The sequence below is a fragment of the Phalacrocorax aristotelis genome, chromosome 17, assembly GCF_949628215.1.
Source record: "Phalacrocorax aristotelis chromosome 17, bGulAri2.1, whole genome shotgun sequence".
NCBI lineage: Eukaryota > Metazoa > Chordata > Aves > Suliformes > Phalacrocoracidae > Phalacrocorax > Phalacrocorax aristotelis.
The window spans coordinates 5,964,687-5,982,993 of NC_134292.1; the positions used below are offsets into that span (position 1 = coordinate 5,964,687).

General features: G+C 46.7%; 1 protein-coding gene across 5 annotated transcripts in view; it reads left to right on the top strand.

Moving 5' to 3' along the window:
- The window catches only part of COL27A1 (collagen type XXVII alpha 1 chain), a 214,281-nt gene that overhangs the window by 190,703 nt on the left and 5,271 nt on the right, over window positions 1-18,307 (top strand). For all 5 annotated transcript variants that reach the window (XM_075112252.1, XM_075112254.1, XM_075112253.1 and 2 more), the window contains 15 exons: window positions 635-688; window positions 1,001-1,054; window positions 5,921-5,977; window positions 6,136-6,189; window positions 7,159-7,212; window positions 8,667-8,720; window positions 10,278-10,331; window positions 10,407-10,514; window positions 10,910-11,017; window positions 12,500-12,607; window positions 14,883-14,936; window positions 15,529-15,591; window positions 16,070-16,123; window positions 16,848-16,883; window positions 17,943-17,960. In XM_075112252.1, coding sequence (XP_074968353.1) covers window positions 635-688; window positions 1,001-1,054; window positions 5,921-5,977; window positions 6,136-6,189; window positions 7,159-7,212; window positions 8,667-8,720; window positions 10,278-10,331; window positions 10,407-10,514; window positions 10,910-11,017; window positions 12,500-12,607; window positions 14,883-14,936; window positions 15,529-15,591; window positions 16,070-16,123; window positions 16,848-16,883; window positions 17,943-17,960 — 930 coding nt within the window. The remainder of the gene's footprint in view (window positions 1-634; window positions 689-1,000; window positions 1,055-5,920; window positions 5,978-6,135; window positions 6,190-7,158; window positions 7,213-8,666; window positions 8,721-10,277; window positions 10,332-10,406; window positions 10,515-10,909; window positions 11,018-12,499; window positions 12,608-14,882; window positions 14,937-15,528; window positions 15,592-16,069; window positions 16,124-16,847; window positions 16,884-17,942; window positions 17,961-18,307) is intronic.

An 18,307-nucleotide genomic window follows, 5' to 3' on the forward strand; every position in this document is an offset into this window, starting at 1 on the left:
AAGCAATATCTAAGCAGCAGTCTGTTGGACTGAATGCATCTCTGTCTTGTGGAAAGGGCTTTCTTCCACACTAAATGGGATTATATAGAAAGTTTGCAATTCACTTTAATGAGATGATCTGATTTAAACCCTTTTGTTTAGTCTGCTAAAGATGCAATAAACAGCCCTTGCGGTGCCCTCAATCACAACCCAGAAAACTCCTTTCTTGGCCTCAGAACCCAGACCGAAAGATTTCCTCCCAACAGTTTAGGATTAGGTCATACATGAGAATGGTCTCGCTGGTGGACCTCTTAGTGCAAAGCTAATTTATAAATAAAGGCATAGAGAAGGACAGATGAAGAGCATACACTATGCAGCCATTTCTGGTAGCAAATCCGAATGAGGTGGGAAACCTATTGCTACAGGCAGGCAAAGACATAGAACGGACTCCTACTATCTCTCTCCATGAGTAAGAGGTTAAAGCGAAGCAAGCGCATTTCAGATGCTGCAGCAAAGCTCACCAGTGTCCACGGGCATAGGTGGCCACACTCCCATGTAGTGCTGCGCTTTGCTTTGCATAGCCCTGTGCATCCTCTTCTTTTGGGGTAATACCCACAGGCTACTCTCATGGTGCTTTCTGTGCTTGCCCCTCCAGGGTGTTCCAGGAAGGATGGGTGCTCAAGGGGAACCTGGCTTAAAGGGTTACCAGGTAAGGACTTTATTTGCATCCTCCAGCTTCTATCTGTTCTCAAATGCAATAAAACTGCCACTCCAGGATGCAAAATGGTTCTTAAACTATGATCTATTCCTGATCTTGAGTTAAGTTTAGTTATTTCTCTAGTATCTGTTTACACCATCACAACTTCTCCAGAAGCATTTAGTTCATCTCTGCCATGACCCATGTGTCCCTCCGAAGCTGGGGTGCACAACACAGGGCTTGCGAGATCTGGCAGGAAACCAGGGAGGACCTTCAGTCAAATAGCTCTTTCCTGCCTCCTCACATGCTGTCTGCTCTCCGCAGGGACATGCAGGACCACCAGGGCCAATTGGACCACCAGGGCCAAAGGGGGAGAAGGTAAGTTCGCAGAGTTTTTCCATCTCGTCTTCCATTGGCATGGAAGCTGAGCTGATGTAGAGGCGATTGCCCTGCTGCCATAACACCATGCATCTGCGCTCTCCTCATCTACCTGCCGCAGAGGCGGAGGTGCCTTCTCTACAGCACGGCAGCCTACATAACTCCTGCCACAGCTTTACTTCTGCAAATCAGTGCCAGGACACGCATGCCACTAGTGCAGGCTTTCCAGGTACCGTGTGCCCTTGTGCTGGTGGCTGAGCCAGCCAGCATATGTTCTGGGGACATGTTTTTCCTGCATCTGCAGAAGTTTTGCTCAATCCTGAAGCCAAAAGAAATCAGACTAGTAGCTTTCTGTGATCAAGTCAGAATAGCACCCTGCACAAACTAGCTGTTCTTCATCAAGCTGCCCATCTGTGCTTAAATCAGCCTATAATATGTTGTAAGCAAGGCAGAACTGGTCTCTTCTCTAATGCCCTTGCTCCATTTTCCTCATTGCCTGCCACCCCCTTACCTTGCTCGTCTTCCCCACCCCTCAACGAGCCCCCTTGCTGCAGTCAGCCTGGGTCAAAGCCCTCTTTCCACAGCGTCTTTCCCCTTGTGTTTTTCCCCTTTTGCTGAGTCAGTGTGGCCGTAACCAGTTCAAGCTGGCGAAGTGACTCACGCTTTAATGGTTTCCTGTCGGCGGAGCTGGCTGCTCCACGCTCCGAGGCCAGCCCAGCTGGCGTTGGCTGTACTTGCAGTGCCGCTGCAGCCCCTCACGTGCCTTCAGTAGCAGCAGCAACGCTCCCTCCCTCAGGAACGGAAGGGAAGTGATGGTATTTGGGACTGATCCGTCATGGGGGTCCCCACGAAGAGGAAAGACGCATGAGCTCTTTTTGCTCATTTTCCACTCCCCATCGCCAAGACAGCTTTCAGCTTTCCCTCTGCACACAGGTGTGATTGCAGCTGTACGTGTGCAAGGAAGAGCTTAATTGCTTAAAAAAGGAGTTTGTGGGACAGATCCCAGAGCTTGTCTTTGCTGGGGCTTCAAATGCATCCTTTCAGCTCACACTCCTGGGTGTCAGGACAACCTGTTTCACGCTGCTCTCTGCGCTCTGCCTGGAGACTTCTTGTGCAGGAGTGAATCTCTGTGCTGGCGGTCAGGAGTCAGTGGGGCAGGGTGAACTGTTGTGTTCCACTAAGATATTCACATACCTCTGAAATTTTGTTTTGGGGATGAACAACGGTCATGCTGCTTTTTCTCCCACTTCCTGCTGCTGAAACACATATGTGGAGGAACAGCTGATGATGTTCCTGCTGCTCCGTATCTCCGTCACTGCCTTGCTGAATTTCCTCTCCACTCCCAACCTTTCTTCCACTTCCCAAGCTGCACCTCTTGCTCTTCCAGACTTCAGCACCATTCCTCCTCAGGTGTATTCTGCTGAGTGGCTGCGCAGGAGGTGGCAAGTGTTAACCAAGCACAACCAGCCCAGGGTAATAATGAAAGAGCTCACGACCAAGCACATTGTCATTTGAGAGCCTGGCCAGAGGTTTCTCACTGTCCCACTGTTGAAATGAGCATCTTGCCAAAAAGTTGTGAGTCGTGGCTACCAAAAGCATGTTCAGCCATTGGCCTTACAGCAGAAGGATTAAGAGATGGGCAGGTGTATCTCTGTTGTTTAAATTGTGGCTGTTGTTTTCTTTTAAAACATTGAAAGTTGCCGTTTTCTTGAAAGCTCACATCATTTCAGTGGTAAATGGTCCCCAAGTTATTAATATAAAGCACTCAGTGAAGCACTCTCCCCTTCACCAATAAAATGTTCTTCTGCAAATGGACACTAGGAGAGCACTCCCTCAGAGATAATGTGGATCTCGTGTCATCAGAGCACATTAATGCTGACGATAAAATGAATCCTACATGCAAGAATCCAAGCTGAAGCCTGACAAAGACACCAAAGCATCTAATGCATCCTGCTGAGAACAGTCAGATCTGTTAATGACCATTGTCAGCTGGATCTCACTCACGTCTTCCTGGAAGGTCAGCGGGTCTGCTGGCACCTTGCTGGGGAGCAGCTCCAGCTGATCGAGGAGAGCACAGCATCATGTGCTGAGCCTCCAGCACCATTTCCTGCAGCATCCAGGTGCTCCACAGAAGTCTTGCATCTAAGTTTTCTTAGCCATCCTTCCTTCTTATCTCCTGAGAGTTGCCTGGATCCCAGCCTAAGGCTAGACAGATTCCTTCCCTCAGGACATCTGTAACCTTGCATACACGTGCAAACATGAAAATGGAAGCCTGAATCTGAGAAATGAAGAGGAAATGCAAATGGGACCATGATTGCTCTGTGAGCTTTAAACAACATGGTAAACTTAGGTGTGCTGAAGGAGGAGGATATATAATGGTGGGGAAGGTCTTCCCCAAGAAAGTGGCTTGGTGAGAGGCATTATTGGGGAATCCAGCTCCCTTGTGCCGTACCAGCCAGCTACTCCGCTGCATTTAATACATTTACAGCTCCTCAAAGAGGCCTTGCTCAGAGCAGACGCCTGCACTTGGCAGCTGCTTAAAGCAGTCCAGATGGGATCCTTTTAAAAATTACAAACTGGTGTATCTCACTTTGGGACAGGAGCCAACAACAACAATCCTTCCCTTCTTCTCCATGCATTTTCCATTTGTATCCCAACATGTTTACTTTGCTGCCCTTTACTCTAACTTTTTTCCCTGCAACTTTCCGAAGAATTAGCGCAGACATTTCATCTCCCTCCTGAGCAGCTCCAGGAAGTCCTGGAGGAGCTCAGTCTCGCAGTCCTAGAGCTGATCAGGCTGCAGAATTTTCTCAGTCAGAAGACAAAGGGCAAGGTGGGAATTAGACTCAAGGGGAGACAAAGCCACAACTCAGCTTTGGGGAGAAAGTCTGTGAGTCTTCATGCTCTTCAAGGGTTCCTAGAATTATGAGCTTTCTTTTTGTTCATCACAGTCATCTCAGCTCCCATATGGCAAGGTGTTCACATCCTGTTTGGGAAGAAGCAATTGGTGCCAAGACTTCAATAACACATATACTTGATTTTTTTTTTTTCTGAGACTTGGTGGCTTTGTTTCCCTTCTAGCCTGCATTCCTTTGAGAGTGGCTAGAAAGCAAACCAGTTGCTAGGTATTTGGCTGCTGACTTCAACCAGCAAGTTCAGTAGTGCTGGAAAGCGTTGGCAGACCCTGTTAGGCATTACTTTCCTTTTTCTTTACTCTGCCACCCAAATTTCTCCATCCATATTGCTCAGTACTATATTCTCAAGCCATCCTGGCAGTTTCTCCATATATATTTCTTCTACCATGACATCTCCCCAAAACTCCAGACACATATGCTGGAGCTCCCCACCCAGCACACGATCTCCTAAGGACAGTATAACCATAACGTGTGAGTATATGTGAAATTCTGGCAACATTCATCCAACACATCGCAGCAGCAGAGAAAGAAATGCCACTGTCATCAAGCATGTAATGGAGAGAGATGCACTGAGCTCTTTGCTACGTGTTGAGCTTAGCTGCAAGAGATTTTGCCAAATCTTGAGCCACATTCTACCAAGCTGTAAATGTCAATACTGGTGCTCAGCCTGTGAGAAGTCAGTGTGGGTCAGCGTGTCTCTCTCGGCAGCGGCACAGCCCTGATTCCAAGCTGTGACCCAATTCCTACAGAAAAGAAGCTGTTGGCTCCACTGTCTGAGATTTTTCACTGAGCGTTATTCACTGCTCCAAGGGTGTCATTACTAAATGTCACATATAAGCAAAGCATCCCAAAAGCCTTCTCCCAGAGGCAGGGTCACAGAGAAATCACCTAAGCACCCTTACTATCAGCAGCTGCAACTCAAACAGAAGATGAAAGTAGCCCAGAGAGAAAGTCAAAGGCAGTCATAAATACACCAGAAAGGGCTGATGCAACCACTGAGAATTACAGAAGTCTGTGGAAAACTTGGATCTGCACTGCTACGGAGATTCGGATGTTCAAGGCTCTAGGAGCATCCCAAGCACTCCAAACAGAGCAGCTTCACTGTGCCAGAACCCCCCAGACCTCTCCAGTAGCTGCAACATCAAAGGAGTTCTGAGACATGTTCATCCTAAGGATCCAGAATCCCAGAGACTCAGTGATATGAAGTAGCCAAAAACTGGAGGAGCTGGGAAGCAGCTATCTTCTACGGGGAGCAAAGACACAGCCCTCTCTGAGCTAGACTCCAGAGAAAATAGGACACCATAACCCTGAGTAACTTATACAACAGAATTAAAAAAGATAGTGTCTGTGTTAAGTCTTGAGGGATCCTCCTGTAGATGTTTTAGAGAGACCTCAGTTAAAAATAATCCAGGCGATGTTATCTACCAGCCAAACCACAAGCTCTGAGCTCTAGCTGTGGAGCATCCCATCAACAAGCGGAGCTGCTCACGCAGAGAGTGTGTAAGGGGTGACACACGACCAGGGAGCCCATCAGAGCACACTTACTCCTGTGACAACCCAGGCAGCACTCAATGAGGGTGAGGAAATGCTTGATTAGAGTTTGTTTGGACTGTTGGCAATAAAATCCAGAGGCAGAGGACTATGTCCCCTATTATCATAATTACATGCTTCTTGCTTAGTTTTAGGAATTGGTGAAAATAACCCTTTGCACCTGGTTCCTTAGACCAAGCAGAAACAACCACGAAAGCAATGTGAAGGGTCAGTGTACTCCAGGTTATGAAACAGCAACAACAACAAAAGACGTTTAGACTTTCTTTGGATGAAAACTTAGTAGATTCAACAGAGGCTTTGGCTTAGGAGCCCATGATATGGGAGGACTGGATTGGGTCTGTACAGAAGCATCTGCCATAAAATCTGCTGTCTATATTAATACTGGCATTTTTATTCACAGGGAGAACAAGGTGATGATGGGAAGGTAGAAGGCCCACAGGGACCACCTGGAGACAGAGTAAGATGTTAAATCCCTTCTCTAATCAAACCTGCCCTGATTTTTGCAGGTGGATTAGTTGCGTTGCTTCCTTACTTGTAGAGCATGCACAAGCCATTGAGATACTTCGGATGACAGGTTGTTTACATCCATGTTAAGTCTTTGTTCTGTTGTTGTAGGGCCCCGTTGGTGACAGAGGTGATCGAGGGGAGCCTGGAGACCCTGGTTATCCTGTGAGTCTTATTCCAAATACATGATTCAGAAATGTTTGTCTTGGGAAATGTTTCCAATCTGCATCAGCCCACAGAAGGTCTACCCTTTGCCCAGTAGTCCCAATTCATAACCCTCCGTTGTCCCTTGTCAACTGCTGCAGGGGGCTGCATTTCAAACAAGGAGTTTGAATTCAGGTATCTTCAACTAAAGCAGTAAAAATTTTGCTGAAGGCAAATGTAGGCCTGCAGGTCAGCATCTCACTGTGCCATGCACCTGCCTGAGTGCACTAGACTGACAGAATGAGCAGGACCAGCTCATCAGAGGTATTTGTGATTATCAAGGAAATACCCTGGGGAAGATGTGTACAAGAGAGGTCATGTCAGTGCTGGACAAAATTGAAGACTGATGTGCCCATGACTGTAGACACTTTCATGGGAAGATCTCTGTTAACTTGGAGGTTTGGAAACTTCCAAAATCTTATCGGGATGTCTCTCAAAAGCGAGACCAGGGTTATGAATTATTCCCCTGTGCTCCTGACGCCCTCTTTGCAGGACATCTCCAGCTGTCTGGTGTTGATCAGCAAAGGTTCTGTGTTCTACATCTTACCTCCATCCAAAAGCAGCTGGTCAGAGCAACCCATTACAGTAATGTACAGAAGAGTTTAAATTCACCAGGGTAACAGTGCTGCTGCCTTATTTTGTAGGACAGCAGTTTGTAACTGTTCTCTTACATTAGTGCTGTGTGTATTTAGGAACACATCTGAAAGCTTTCTTTACTGCTGAGATGGTGATTAGCAGTTCCTCTTAGCTATTTCTTTCCAATGCATATCCATGTACACTACCCACAAGCTTCAACATTTCTGTATTAGCAGAATGCAAATATATATATCTTCTTCTGCCCCATATAGCATGTTACACCCATTTTTGTTTCCCATTGCCAAAAAAGTACCCAAGAACAAACACATGTTCCCTTTCTGTTTTTCATTTAAGGGTCAAGAAGGGCTTGATGGAGAAAGAGGAAAACCTGGACAGCAAGGCTTACCTGTAAGAGATGCTGCTTTATTGTAAGCTACCCAATGTCACATGCGTGTGAAAAACAGATACAAAAAGGAAGGAGGGTAGGAAGGGCTGCAGTGGGGAGCTGTGAAATGCAATGTGTGCATCTCCATAAGCAAGGGTAATTCCCAAAAGCATGGGCATTTTAAGTCACCTGTTGAGCCTAATAAATGGGTGACAGAACCGGGGGCACTCCCAGAAGCCTGTCTCCAAAACTGGCTTTTCTGAACGACCCAAGAGGCACTAGAAACTGTAGAAGAAGGGCAGTGGGAGACGACAATGACAGTGGAAGGGTCCACTTGGAAATTATATGCTTGGATGCTGCTGGTGAGAGCTGGTCCAACGTGAGGCGAGACCATATTATTCAGCCTGCATGGTGTTTCCTCTCAAACCTGTGCATTTATGAAAGACTAAATTAAATCAAAATTTAAGGGAAGGACTTTTTATTCCCTTGCTATATACAGCAGCATCTAATTTGTATATGTGACTATTGCAGCTGTGAGTGCAGCAGCACATTAAATTTAGTGTGTATTAGGAAATAAAGTTAAATCAATTCCCATTCTTTGTAGGGCTCCTGGAAAGAGCAACAGGTTCCATTCTGGGTAAAATCTTAGTGCTTTGTAATATGGCCTAGAAATGGGTACAGCTGCTGCACAACAGTGGTTGTAGTTTATTCTGAGGGGTGATAGCCCCTCAGATGTCAGTGGAAGCAGGAGCTTTGGACTGTGTTTAGTAAAGAGCCAGTAGAAACACGTGGCTCAGAAACAAGCTGAAGGAGAGCTCTGCAGGTGTGTCCTTACTTACCATTTCTTTGCTATTAGTCCAGAAACTGGACTATGCTTCTATGATTCTAAGTTGCCCCTGACACAAATACACGCAAAAAATACCTGGATGACCAGAAGAAAAGATGGAGACGTGTGTGATGGCGATGGGACCAGTAAAAGACTAGTGAAATATCCCCTCTCCTTTACTCCTCCATAGGCAGCTCTCTAATATCTGACATCCAGATGAATCCAAGGGCAGGGCTGCAGCATGCAAAAGGGAGGTGGTACCAACGCTAAAGATGTATCACTGTGTAAACTACTCATTCTGCACGTAGTTTCTGCAGTACCTTTCTCAAAACAGGCTCCTTCCTCCCCACTTCTCAGCACTGTTTTCCAGGCGCCATCTGGAATTTAGTGAATTACATCCACGAATACAAACACCACCCAAGTGAGGGGGTTGCATTGCTTCTTCTCCAATTGACACCCTGTTAAATGTTCTCTGGAGACAGTTCCTTGCTCCTTTTTCCCCAGGAGGCCTGTCTGAGCACAGGCTGTTCCCCTGAATTGTTTCCATACGGTCAGCGTTGTTAGGGCACAAAAAATGCCGTTCTTTGTACTTCATGCAAGATACTGCCAGAAGAGAATTTCAAGCAGATTTTTCTTGCTTATGTTTTGTAGGGGGATCCTGGACCACCAGGCCAGCCAGGAGCAAAGGGATCCAAAGGTGATGTGGTAGGTTTCAGCAGGGTGGATTTATAGTGTCCCAAGTTTAAAGAAAATGTCTAATTAAGAGGACTCTCAAGTTTTTCCCCAGCATGTGTGATTTGGCATATGGTCTACGCCTTGAAAGACTGTGGAGAACCTAGTGGGAGGGCTGTAAACATGTATTTGAGTGTCCAAGCCCAATAGTTTGTTGGCTTTGTGGAGCTGGAGAAGATCAAGACAATTACAGCTCCAGCATGATGGGTGACTCTTGGGCAGGTCTTTAATCACTGCCATGGGTTGTGTCTCTTTCCCATATCCCTGATTGTGGTGTCTCCAGCCACAGCTGGCTTGTCTGTCCCTAAGGAGGTCTGAGCCAGGCAAGTGTCTCTCTCTTTCACTTGAACCATAAACTTTCCTGTGTTGAAACCTTCCAGATTTGGAGTCCATTTATCCATGCAGTTATGTTTCTCGGAAGAGTCCCTCTAACTTCTTGCCCTTATTGAGCAAGAAAACACAGCACACATGGGTCCTTCAAGGTTCATTGTGGTACCTCATACCTACTCCTACCTCCACATCTGGCTGTAATGACAGCTTGCTAATTATTCTCACAGATCAGGGACCTTATTTACTAAAACATAAGTATGTGACCTCAATACTCAGCAAATTCCTGCTCCATTTTGGCAGATGTCAGGATTTTTAATAACACCCTGCTGGGATAATGCTAGAAGTTGGTTTAACCTACAGTAGGTGTTCTTGGCAAAAAGCATACCAGGTGATGAGATAAATAAACTCTACCCATCGATGGACAATCTGGAACTGCCTTTGGGTCTAATAAATAGCAGAGAAAGCACCCCCAGGAGTATTTCTTTCATGTAGCTGGCCTGCCTTGTCCTCTGCAGATGGAGAAACAATGCACAGAAAATGCAGTGCTTCCATTTAAAAGTGCTTTAGTACATGACCTCACTAAGAGAGCCCTAGTGAAGGTGATGAGGCTGAGTTTTCCATTCATTCTGCAGAAATTAATCCTTTTTACAGCTAATAAACCTCAGGAGTATTTCTTTTATATCTTTATTCACAAAGCAGCATTGCAAATTTTAGACACAAGATACCCTTTTCGTTTCCCTTAACTTCCAAAAATGGAGGGAGCTATCTCACAGAGAAAAGCTCTTACTGAATGCCCTGCAGAAGGCTTGCTGGGTCCTTGGTTCGGCACTGTGCTGTCAATGAACTGACAGAGGACACAGGTTTTAAGCATCTTGTTCTAATGTTTGCCAGTGCACTGAGTCCTCCCTCGAGTTCATCCTGCTTTATTTGTCCTCATCTGCTCTGTATTAGGAAAAATGTAGGTCCTTGCCTTCTAGCTATTCATTCCTGCCCTAGAACTCTCAAGACATACGAAGAATCACTTGTAATAAAACCAAATAACAGTCCATTCTCCAGTGTTGGAGCAAATGACTTTATAAATCTCCCTTTTATAAAACTCTTTCCAACCATTATCCAAAAGCACACCCTGAAGTCAGGCTCCCAAGTGGAGTTGTGCTAGAACTGCTGCAATTTTAGATGTCTTTCTTTTTTAACTTGCAGGGTCAAAAAGGAAAGCAAGGAGCACGGGGCAATGCAGGGAGCAGAGGCTCACCAGTAGGTATAAATTCAATTTTCTGCCCCAGCAAATGCTGCCCGGGATCGCCATCACTAACACCTTTGTGATTTTAGGGCATCCTTGGGCTACCAGGTCCTCGAGGAGTGGTGGGAAGGCAGGGTCAAGAGGGTGCCCCTGGCGTGGACGGAGTGCCTGGGAAGGATGGCATGCCTGGGATGGTGGTGAGTTTGCCATTTTAACCTTATAGCATCAATAGCAAAGGCGACTTAGGAGCTGGCAAACTACAAGGTAGCACAGGAGAAATGGATGTAGTCCAGCTATAGATATTCCAGTTTACATGTACCCAGAGTGGATCATATGCTCCTGATCGTATCTCACATGCACATAAAGGCAGCGGCTGCCTTTTCACAGCCAAGTCTGTAAATAAACTGCTATTACCAGCCTGATAGATGCTTGCATGCACAGACCTGTATACACATCTCTGCAAATCCACCCATGCCCAGATGCATGGTGCTTGCTGAGGGCAGAATCACACTACCCCCCAGTCTCCCCAGAAGCTGTGCAGAGGTGGAAAAAAGCACCTTGTTTCATAACCTCCTCTGGGTTTCTTTTCTAGGGAGAACAGGGTGATGATGGGGAAGAAGGTGTGACAGGGATGTCAGGCAAAAGAGGGAACCCTGGCATACCAGGACTCCCCGGGGCACAGGGACCACCAGGATTCAAGGTGAGTTTCTGACTCCTTAAGATACTGCTAGAAGCAATCTAGTCTGTGAGCCTGTTGTCTCTAGAGCTTGGATTCTCCAGGGTCTAATGAAGTCTCAACTCCTGCTGCCATCTTTCACTTAGCTAGAGGCTGAGTAGATCTTCCTCCTCAAACACTCATCCGTCCATCCATCCATCCATCCATCCATTTTCATGACATTTACAGCAGCTGAATGTCCCAGAGATCTTTCCTCATTTGTCAAAGTTCACTGAGCTCAGGAGCCTACAGATACACATGCCCACACTACAAACACTTTAGCCTTCTTTCATTAGAAACCTAGCTAAAATAACATGGCCTTGAGAAGTTGCAAAGGAACTGCTACAGCCTGCCTGTAGGATGTCCAGAATAGATGACTGCATGGAAAATACAGGTGTCCTCTAGCTGCTGCCCTGTGAGGCCTGAACTGCTGAGAGGAAATCTGTGCCGATTGTCTTTTTAGCATATATTTAGTGGATTGGAATGCCTGGGACCAGTATGGGCTTGGTCATTTCTCTGGGTGGAAGCAGGGACAAGCTGCTTTAGTGACCTTGGGGATTCTTCCTGGTCCTTGCTCTGGTCCAGGCTGGCCACAAGATCTAAACTGCATCAACATCAATTCAGCCGTTTGTAGGAAGACTCTGTAATAGGAAGACTCCAGCTGCGTTTGGAGAGGCTATCAGGTCTGATTTAAATTATGCCTCCCATAACACATCACTCTTAAACTGTTACTTGCTGCCCTCCAGCTGTCTTGGGTAGAATAACAGGCTGTTACCAGGAACGACTGAAAGATCCTTGTGGTGTTATGAGACTCATACCCTGGCTCCAGGGAAATTTGTTGCCCCTTTTCGGGCTGCTCAACCATCTTAGGCTCTCACCACCTTTGCTCCTCTCTCCCAGTCTGCCCCAGATTGAGTCGCTCGGGCTTGTGCGGCTGCTGGTGCTTGGCAAGGGGAAGAGGTGGGGAGCAAAGCATGGTGCTGGGTCTCAGAAGCCCCTCTCTTATCCTTAAGTTGCAGAGTTGGTGCTGGGGAAATGTTGGTTTTGCAGTCTCTGGCTGAAATCTTGGCATGTCTTCAACATTTTACATGGATTAATCATCAATTGCTAGCCTGCTGGGGGGAAGAGATTATGAGAAACTGCGGGGCAGGACAGACAGCATAGGGAAGTGCAAACAAGGCGTTTCACCCCCTTGCTGTCCTTAGCTCCGATACAGGCAGTACAGCTCTGCTGAAGCTCCTGCTCTGCGTGAAGCTCCAGAGGGAACGCAGCCATGCTCATCTCTGGTCTCACGCTGTGCATCCTGCAACAATCCGCCTTAGCAGACCTGAGGCATCTCCTGATGAAACCACATTCCTTATCCTGATGAGCCACTCTTTTCCAGTTTTCCATCTATGGCTATTTCAGCTGAGTGTTGTTATATTTAGCTCCTGTCCTTTGGAATTACTTGAATTCTGTTATTTTTAGGGTGAAAGAGGATTGCCTGGACAGACTGGCCAAACAGGGAAGCGAGGATCATCAGGAGGAACGGGCCTTCCAGGGAGCCCTGGCGATCTGGGACCCAAAGGACAGCCGGTTAGTGATGAACGAAGCTGATCAGACCTGACTCTAAGCTGTCTTCTGCAGAAGAGGGTGCAGACCCGCAGGCTGGGATAGCAGGGTGAACCCTGGGAGGGTCTTTCATAGGGGAACCCATCACCAACTTGTGCATGAGTGCAGAGCAGCGGCACAGCTCTCTCCAGAGTACACACTTTTTGCTCTTCAATGCTCACTTGTGCGCAGAGGGGTGTAATCCACGCCTGCGTTCCCCAACACAGCATGACTCTTCGCGTCATCCTCCTGCCTGTGCTTACAAGGCTGTGGTGTGTGCTGGCAGCCAGGCTGCAGAGCCATCGCAAACACCCCTCCGCGGTGGCTTCGGCAAGAGCTGTTACAAGAGCGGTATATGGAGCCCGTGGGAGGTGTTGAGTGTAGGAGGTCAACTATGCACTCCAACCCACCCAAAAGGTGCAAAGGAGGGACTGCAGCTCCGCTGGGACACGCAGGAGGTGCAGGAACAGGCGTCATCAGTGCAGTACTGAGGGTGGTGGGCCTGTGAGTTCAGAGCACACTGTAGGAGAAACAGCAAAAGCACTCGGTCAGAGCAGAAGTTAAATTCCCACACCTGCCTCCAAGGCAGGCTCTTAATCCTCACTGCTTTTATTTACTGTGCTGGTGGGATTGCCCATTTTAGCACTGACGTGTCATGTTTTACCAGCCTGAAGCTATACTGAGAATACTTCAGCTATTTAGATTGGAACCACGATCAGAGGGTCTAGTTAGGCCACAGATGTAAAACTAACATGAGGAAAAGAGAGATTAGGCCTTATGCCGGACAAGGGATGAGGTGAACCCCAATTACCTCAATTAAGATATATTTGTTTGTGTATCTTATATAAAACCCTGTGATGGGAGTATTCAAGCTGAAAGTTAGTAGCCAACACCATAATAACAATATCATTTTGCCTCCTGTGTCCATAAGTGGCAGGTTCCTTTGCCCAGGATTGCCATTGCCTACTTTGCTGCATAACTAGAGATCAGGTCCCCTTGGCTGAGATGACTCCACAGCATTTAAGCCCGTCTGAGTTCCCATTTACTTTTGCGTGAAATTCCCTTAAAAAGGTGGCTTGGTTGGTTCTCCTAATGCAGGAAAGACCTTAGTCCTCTGTTAGTAGCAGTTTTCCTTTCCAGGATCCATTAATGGGCAGTTAAATCAGTTTGTATCCTTGGAAAGTTTCTTAAGCTCCACCGAGTCCAACCAAGCCCTTTCTTGCCAAGCAGTTTCTCACTGTTGTGGCAGGGAAAACTTCCTGACAGTGAGGTCTCTAGGCTGACTCTGGAATAGCCTTGTAATAGAGGTGGTGGAAACCCCATCGCTTGAGTCATTTACAACTGGGCTGAACAAGACATTGTAAAACATCCCGTAAAGTACAATCCAGCATGGGTCGCATAGTCCTGCCGAGTCCAAACAAGCCTTTTCCATCTCTGATGTTCCTGACACTGTAGATGAATCATCTGGTATGTGTTTCTGACCCTTTTTTTAAACATTGAATCATTTCACATTTTGACATCTGAGAAGCCCAGAAATATCAAAGGACATACATCTCAAACATGGTGAAATGAGGCTGTTTATATAAGGACATGCTACCCAGTGTGGGTTTTTTTATTCTCAGAGTGCATGCTATGTGCTAATCCAAGCTTGATGACTTTCCAAATATTTTATTATTATTTTTCTTAAGAAATTGAACAAAAAACTCTGCAGGGTTGAATAAGAAAAGAATTATGGGTTACACACAGTTTTCCTGGGTTTGAGTGGGAGGTTATGTTGTAGGACCATGCACTTTTTTGACAGCTTGAATGAGCATAGTTTGAAATTATCCTTTAGTAGATCAGTCCAGTGGGTATTAGAAATTTAAAAAAGAACTCGTTTTAAAGGGCTTTGAGGCTGCTTTTTTGCAGCATGAACTTCCAAGATCAATCTCAGCGTAGATGCTCTCCATCCTGCTTCTGCTGACTGTGGTCCAAGCTAGACAAGAATCTGCTAAAAATAATGTAGGTATGCCTCCCATAGGCTTCGTGTATGAGATCTAAGTAATTTACAAGTCTATGAGGTCTTCTGGAGTTGCTTCTAGCCTGATGTTTGTGTAATTCCTCCTTCAGATTTCTTTCATACTTCTTTCTCATCAGAAGAATACTAATGGATTTCTCTTTGAAGCTGCTGGACTCTTGGCACGTCTTCGAGTGACCAGCAGTTCAGTGTGAACTTACTGTTGTTCTTTGTTCTTGTATTTGCCTTGGCTGCTTTTTGCAGGGAGACTTTGGCGAGGCAGGATTTCCAGGGATTGCGGGCATGTTTGGGCCAAAGGTAAGAGGCTGTCCTGTGACCAGCTGACTTTTTCATCTCTCCTTACTGGGGACAGACAATGCAATACTTGTTGCAAAGACCTTGTTAGCAGCTCTGCAGAAACTACTGAAATTGAATTGCGATTCCAACTTTTGGTAGTTTATGCATCTTCATTTGTTAAATGAGTGTGTGTTTACATATGCTTTTTTGGAACTTATTCCTGTTAAAGTGGGTAGATGGTAAAGGGAAAAGGGCTGTCCTGTAGACCCTGGAGCTGTTCTCTCCCACGTGAACGTCTTTCAGATACTTGTATTTCCAGCATCAGTCTGTACCTGAGACACCAATATGCATTCCCAATGTCGAGAGCCTTGATTTGGAATTCAGACTCATTTTGCCAGCATGTAATTTTCCTGGTGAAGGGGGACCAGTTTGTCTTCTGTAGAAAGTAAAGGGCTTGCAAAACAGGAGTGGGAAAAGAATTTTTTAAAAATTGGACCTTCCCATTCCCAGATACAAGAGGCAGCACCTCTCTCCTTCCAGCAGAGCTGCAAGCAAGGGCATAAACATGGAGTATGTCTATTAAGGGGAGCTGGCATCTCATTTTTACTTGCAGGGCCCCCCAGGAGACCTTGGTTTCAAAGGCATTCAGGGACCACGTGGGCCGCCTGGTCTCATGGTGAGTGGTTTTTCAGTTTGTTTGGTTTGGGAGGATTTTCTTCCTTCCTCCATCCTCTATGTCTGTGAGGCTACAGGGTGCTATAAGGAGCACAGTGCACTGTTCACTGCATGCCTGGCGGACAAGCCATGGCCGTGGTACCACCTCTGAGCCACCCAAGCACATCTGTAGGTGCAGGCGTCCCGTCTGCCTTAGAGACAGTCATGCTGCTATGACCGCTGCACAGAGCACCCCAGCTACACTGAAATCTTTCTATTTCTGGAATTTCTGAGGTTTTGCATGGGTCGTGACAACCATACTGTGAGGGCTTGTGTCTTTGGGCTTGCATTTTGAAACAGTTTTTATTTCAGCTACAGCAAACACCATGATCGTGTTGCTGAGAAGTGGCAAAGAGATTCAGTGCCGTTACTGAGTCTGCTGTGGTAAAAGTGACCGTCAGTTCCGATGTGATGGTTCACGTATATCACTTCTTTTCTAGGGAAAAGAAGGAATTATTGGTCCACTTGGCATTCAGGGTCCCACAGGAAGCCCAGTAAGTATCTGCTTTATTTCTGCCTGTATTTTTTAGAGGAGCATATTGTTTGAGATCCAAGATGCTTGAAGCCAGCATAAGTACATCCCAAGTCCTGCTGGAAACAAAATGGTCTTTAAGATGAGCAGCTTGAGAGAAGTGCAGGTTTAGTCTCTGGCTGCATATATAGTTGCAGGGAGATTATTAGCTTAAAAGTGAGGAGCAACGCTACCTAAGTGCAAGTTTTTCAATAGATTGGCTCAGACTAGAAGACAAGAATGTTATTGCGGTTTTTTTCAAAAGCAAGCTGCCAGAATTTCCAAAGAACTTGGCCTGGGGGTGAGCAAAAAAAACAGAGGGGGGGAAAAAAATGATAAATGATAACTGGGAACAGCTTGATTCTGGGAAGTATTGAAAAATCCCTGCCTGCCCCAAAACACCAAAGGTGCTGAACACAGACTAAAGTTCAGGTCAGTTCATAAAAACATGAGCATGAAGTTACTCAGAGTTTGGTACAGAGGCTGCTACTGGCAGAGATGAAAACCAATAAGATGAACTCAGACATTGCCAAACCATCCAGTAATGGATTTTTTTTTTGCCTCAGGATGGGTGGGCCAGTAAGACAACCTGGTCTGATTTATTTAGAGATGCACTTGGGTCCTTGCAAGGAGCTTTTGGGTGGCAACACACCCAGGCAGTGCAGCTTGCTAACAGTCACTGACCGCCACCTCGTGTGCTTTAACAGGGGCCCAAGGGAGACAAAGGCAGCCGTGGCGAAATGGTAAGTGCTGTTCTGCACCCCTGGGTGTGCCCTGCCCTCCCTTTGAGCCAGCAAGAATCACACTGGACTCTGCTGCACCTGCCTGGGCTCTGGCTCAGTGCGGTGGCATCAGGTTCCCATGAAGGCAAGACATGCACACACACACACACACGTGCACACGCATCCATGTGTGCACATATACACCCACTCTGCTGTTAAAATTCGCATTTACTTAACCCAATTACACAGCAAAAGCCTACATTTACAGATGACCGTGGCGTCTTCAGGAACAAACCGCAGTGAATGACAACTCAAAAACCCACAGGCTGTCCCTGCCAGGGGCACAGGAACAGTCTAAGTAGGAGGGTTGCCCAGGTGCAGCCCCCAGAGCTGGGGGAGCAGTGCCAGGGCTCCTTCTGACCTTCTGCTCTTCCTCTGGGCCCTTTCTTGTGGGGGCTCTGATGGACTTTTACAGCTTCTCATAGCTCCTTGGTGGTCTCACCGTACAGGGGATGTGTGGGGTACATTGGATACATGTTGTTCATCCTTGTTACCCATAACACAGGACACCCCCCACCCCCTTCCCACTCTCCAGGTGGTTTCCTTTAGCGACCAGTGGTTGTTGCTGCATGCGGGATCTTGGTCCAGGCATCAGAGCCCAGCACACACCGCTGCGTGGCTAGTGCAGAGGGCTGTTTCATGCCTTCTTCAAATGAGTCCTCCTATAAGCAAATGCCCCACAGATCTCCAAAAATCCCAGTGCACATTTCTAACAAGCCAGGGGCTGCCTCTGTTTCTTCTTGTTCACCATTTTCTAGCTCTGTGGGCACAGCGTGCTGGTGGGGACCTGAGCCCCAGCGTGAGCAGTTGCTGGTGTCAGGCACGTCAGCATCCTTTGCTGCAGTAACCTCTCTGCCATTGCCAGACACCGTCAGGTCCCTGGTTTCACTGTCCTTCCAGGACAGCACCCAGTCCCTGTGCAAGCACCTTGGGACCAGCACATGGCTGTACAGGGAAATTTTTTGTTTATTAATGAGCATCTTTTTGTTTGTTAATGAGCATCTTTTTTTTTTCCTGCAGGGTCTGCAAGGTCCAAGGGTAAGTATTTGAAATCACTTTTTTCTTACCAATATCTTGTATTTAAATAAAACAGTTGCTTTTAGCAAATGTAAAGCTGCAGGGTGGGTAACTGCGCACAAGGAATGTGACAGGTACCTGGGGATATGGCATTAATGAGAGTTAAGGAGCTAAGGGCTGGGAGCAAGGGATGCAGTAGGAATGGACCAGGTGCAGACAGATCCACCCAGAGTTGGGAGATGGAGAAAATGGGGCCACCTCCTGCCTCCTGATGGGTTTGAGGGAGAAGATGCTGTAAAATGTAAAAAATCTGGAGGATTTCAGAAAGGAACAGAGTCATGCTGGTGACAACCATGAGAAATGGAAAT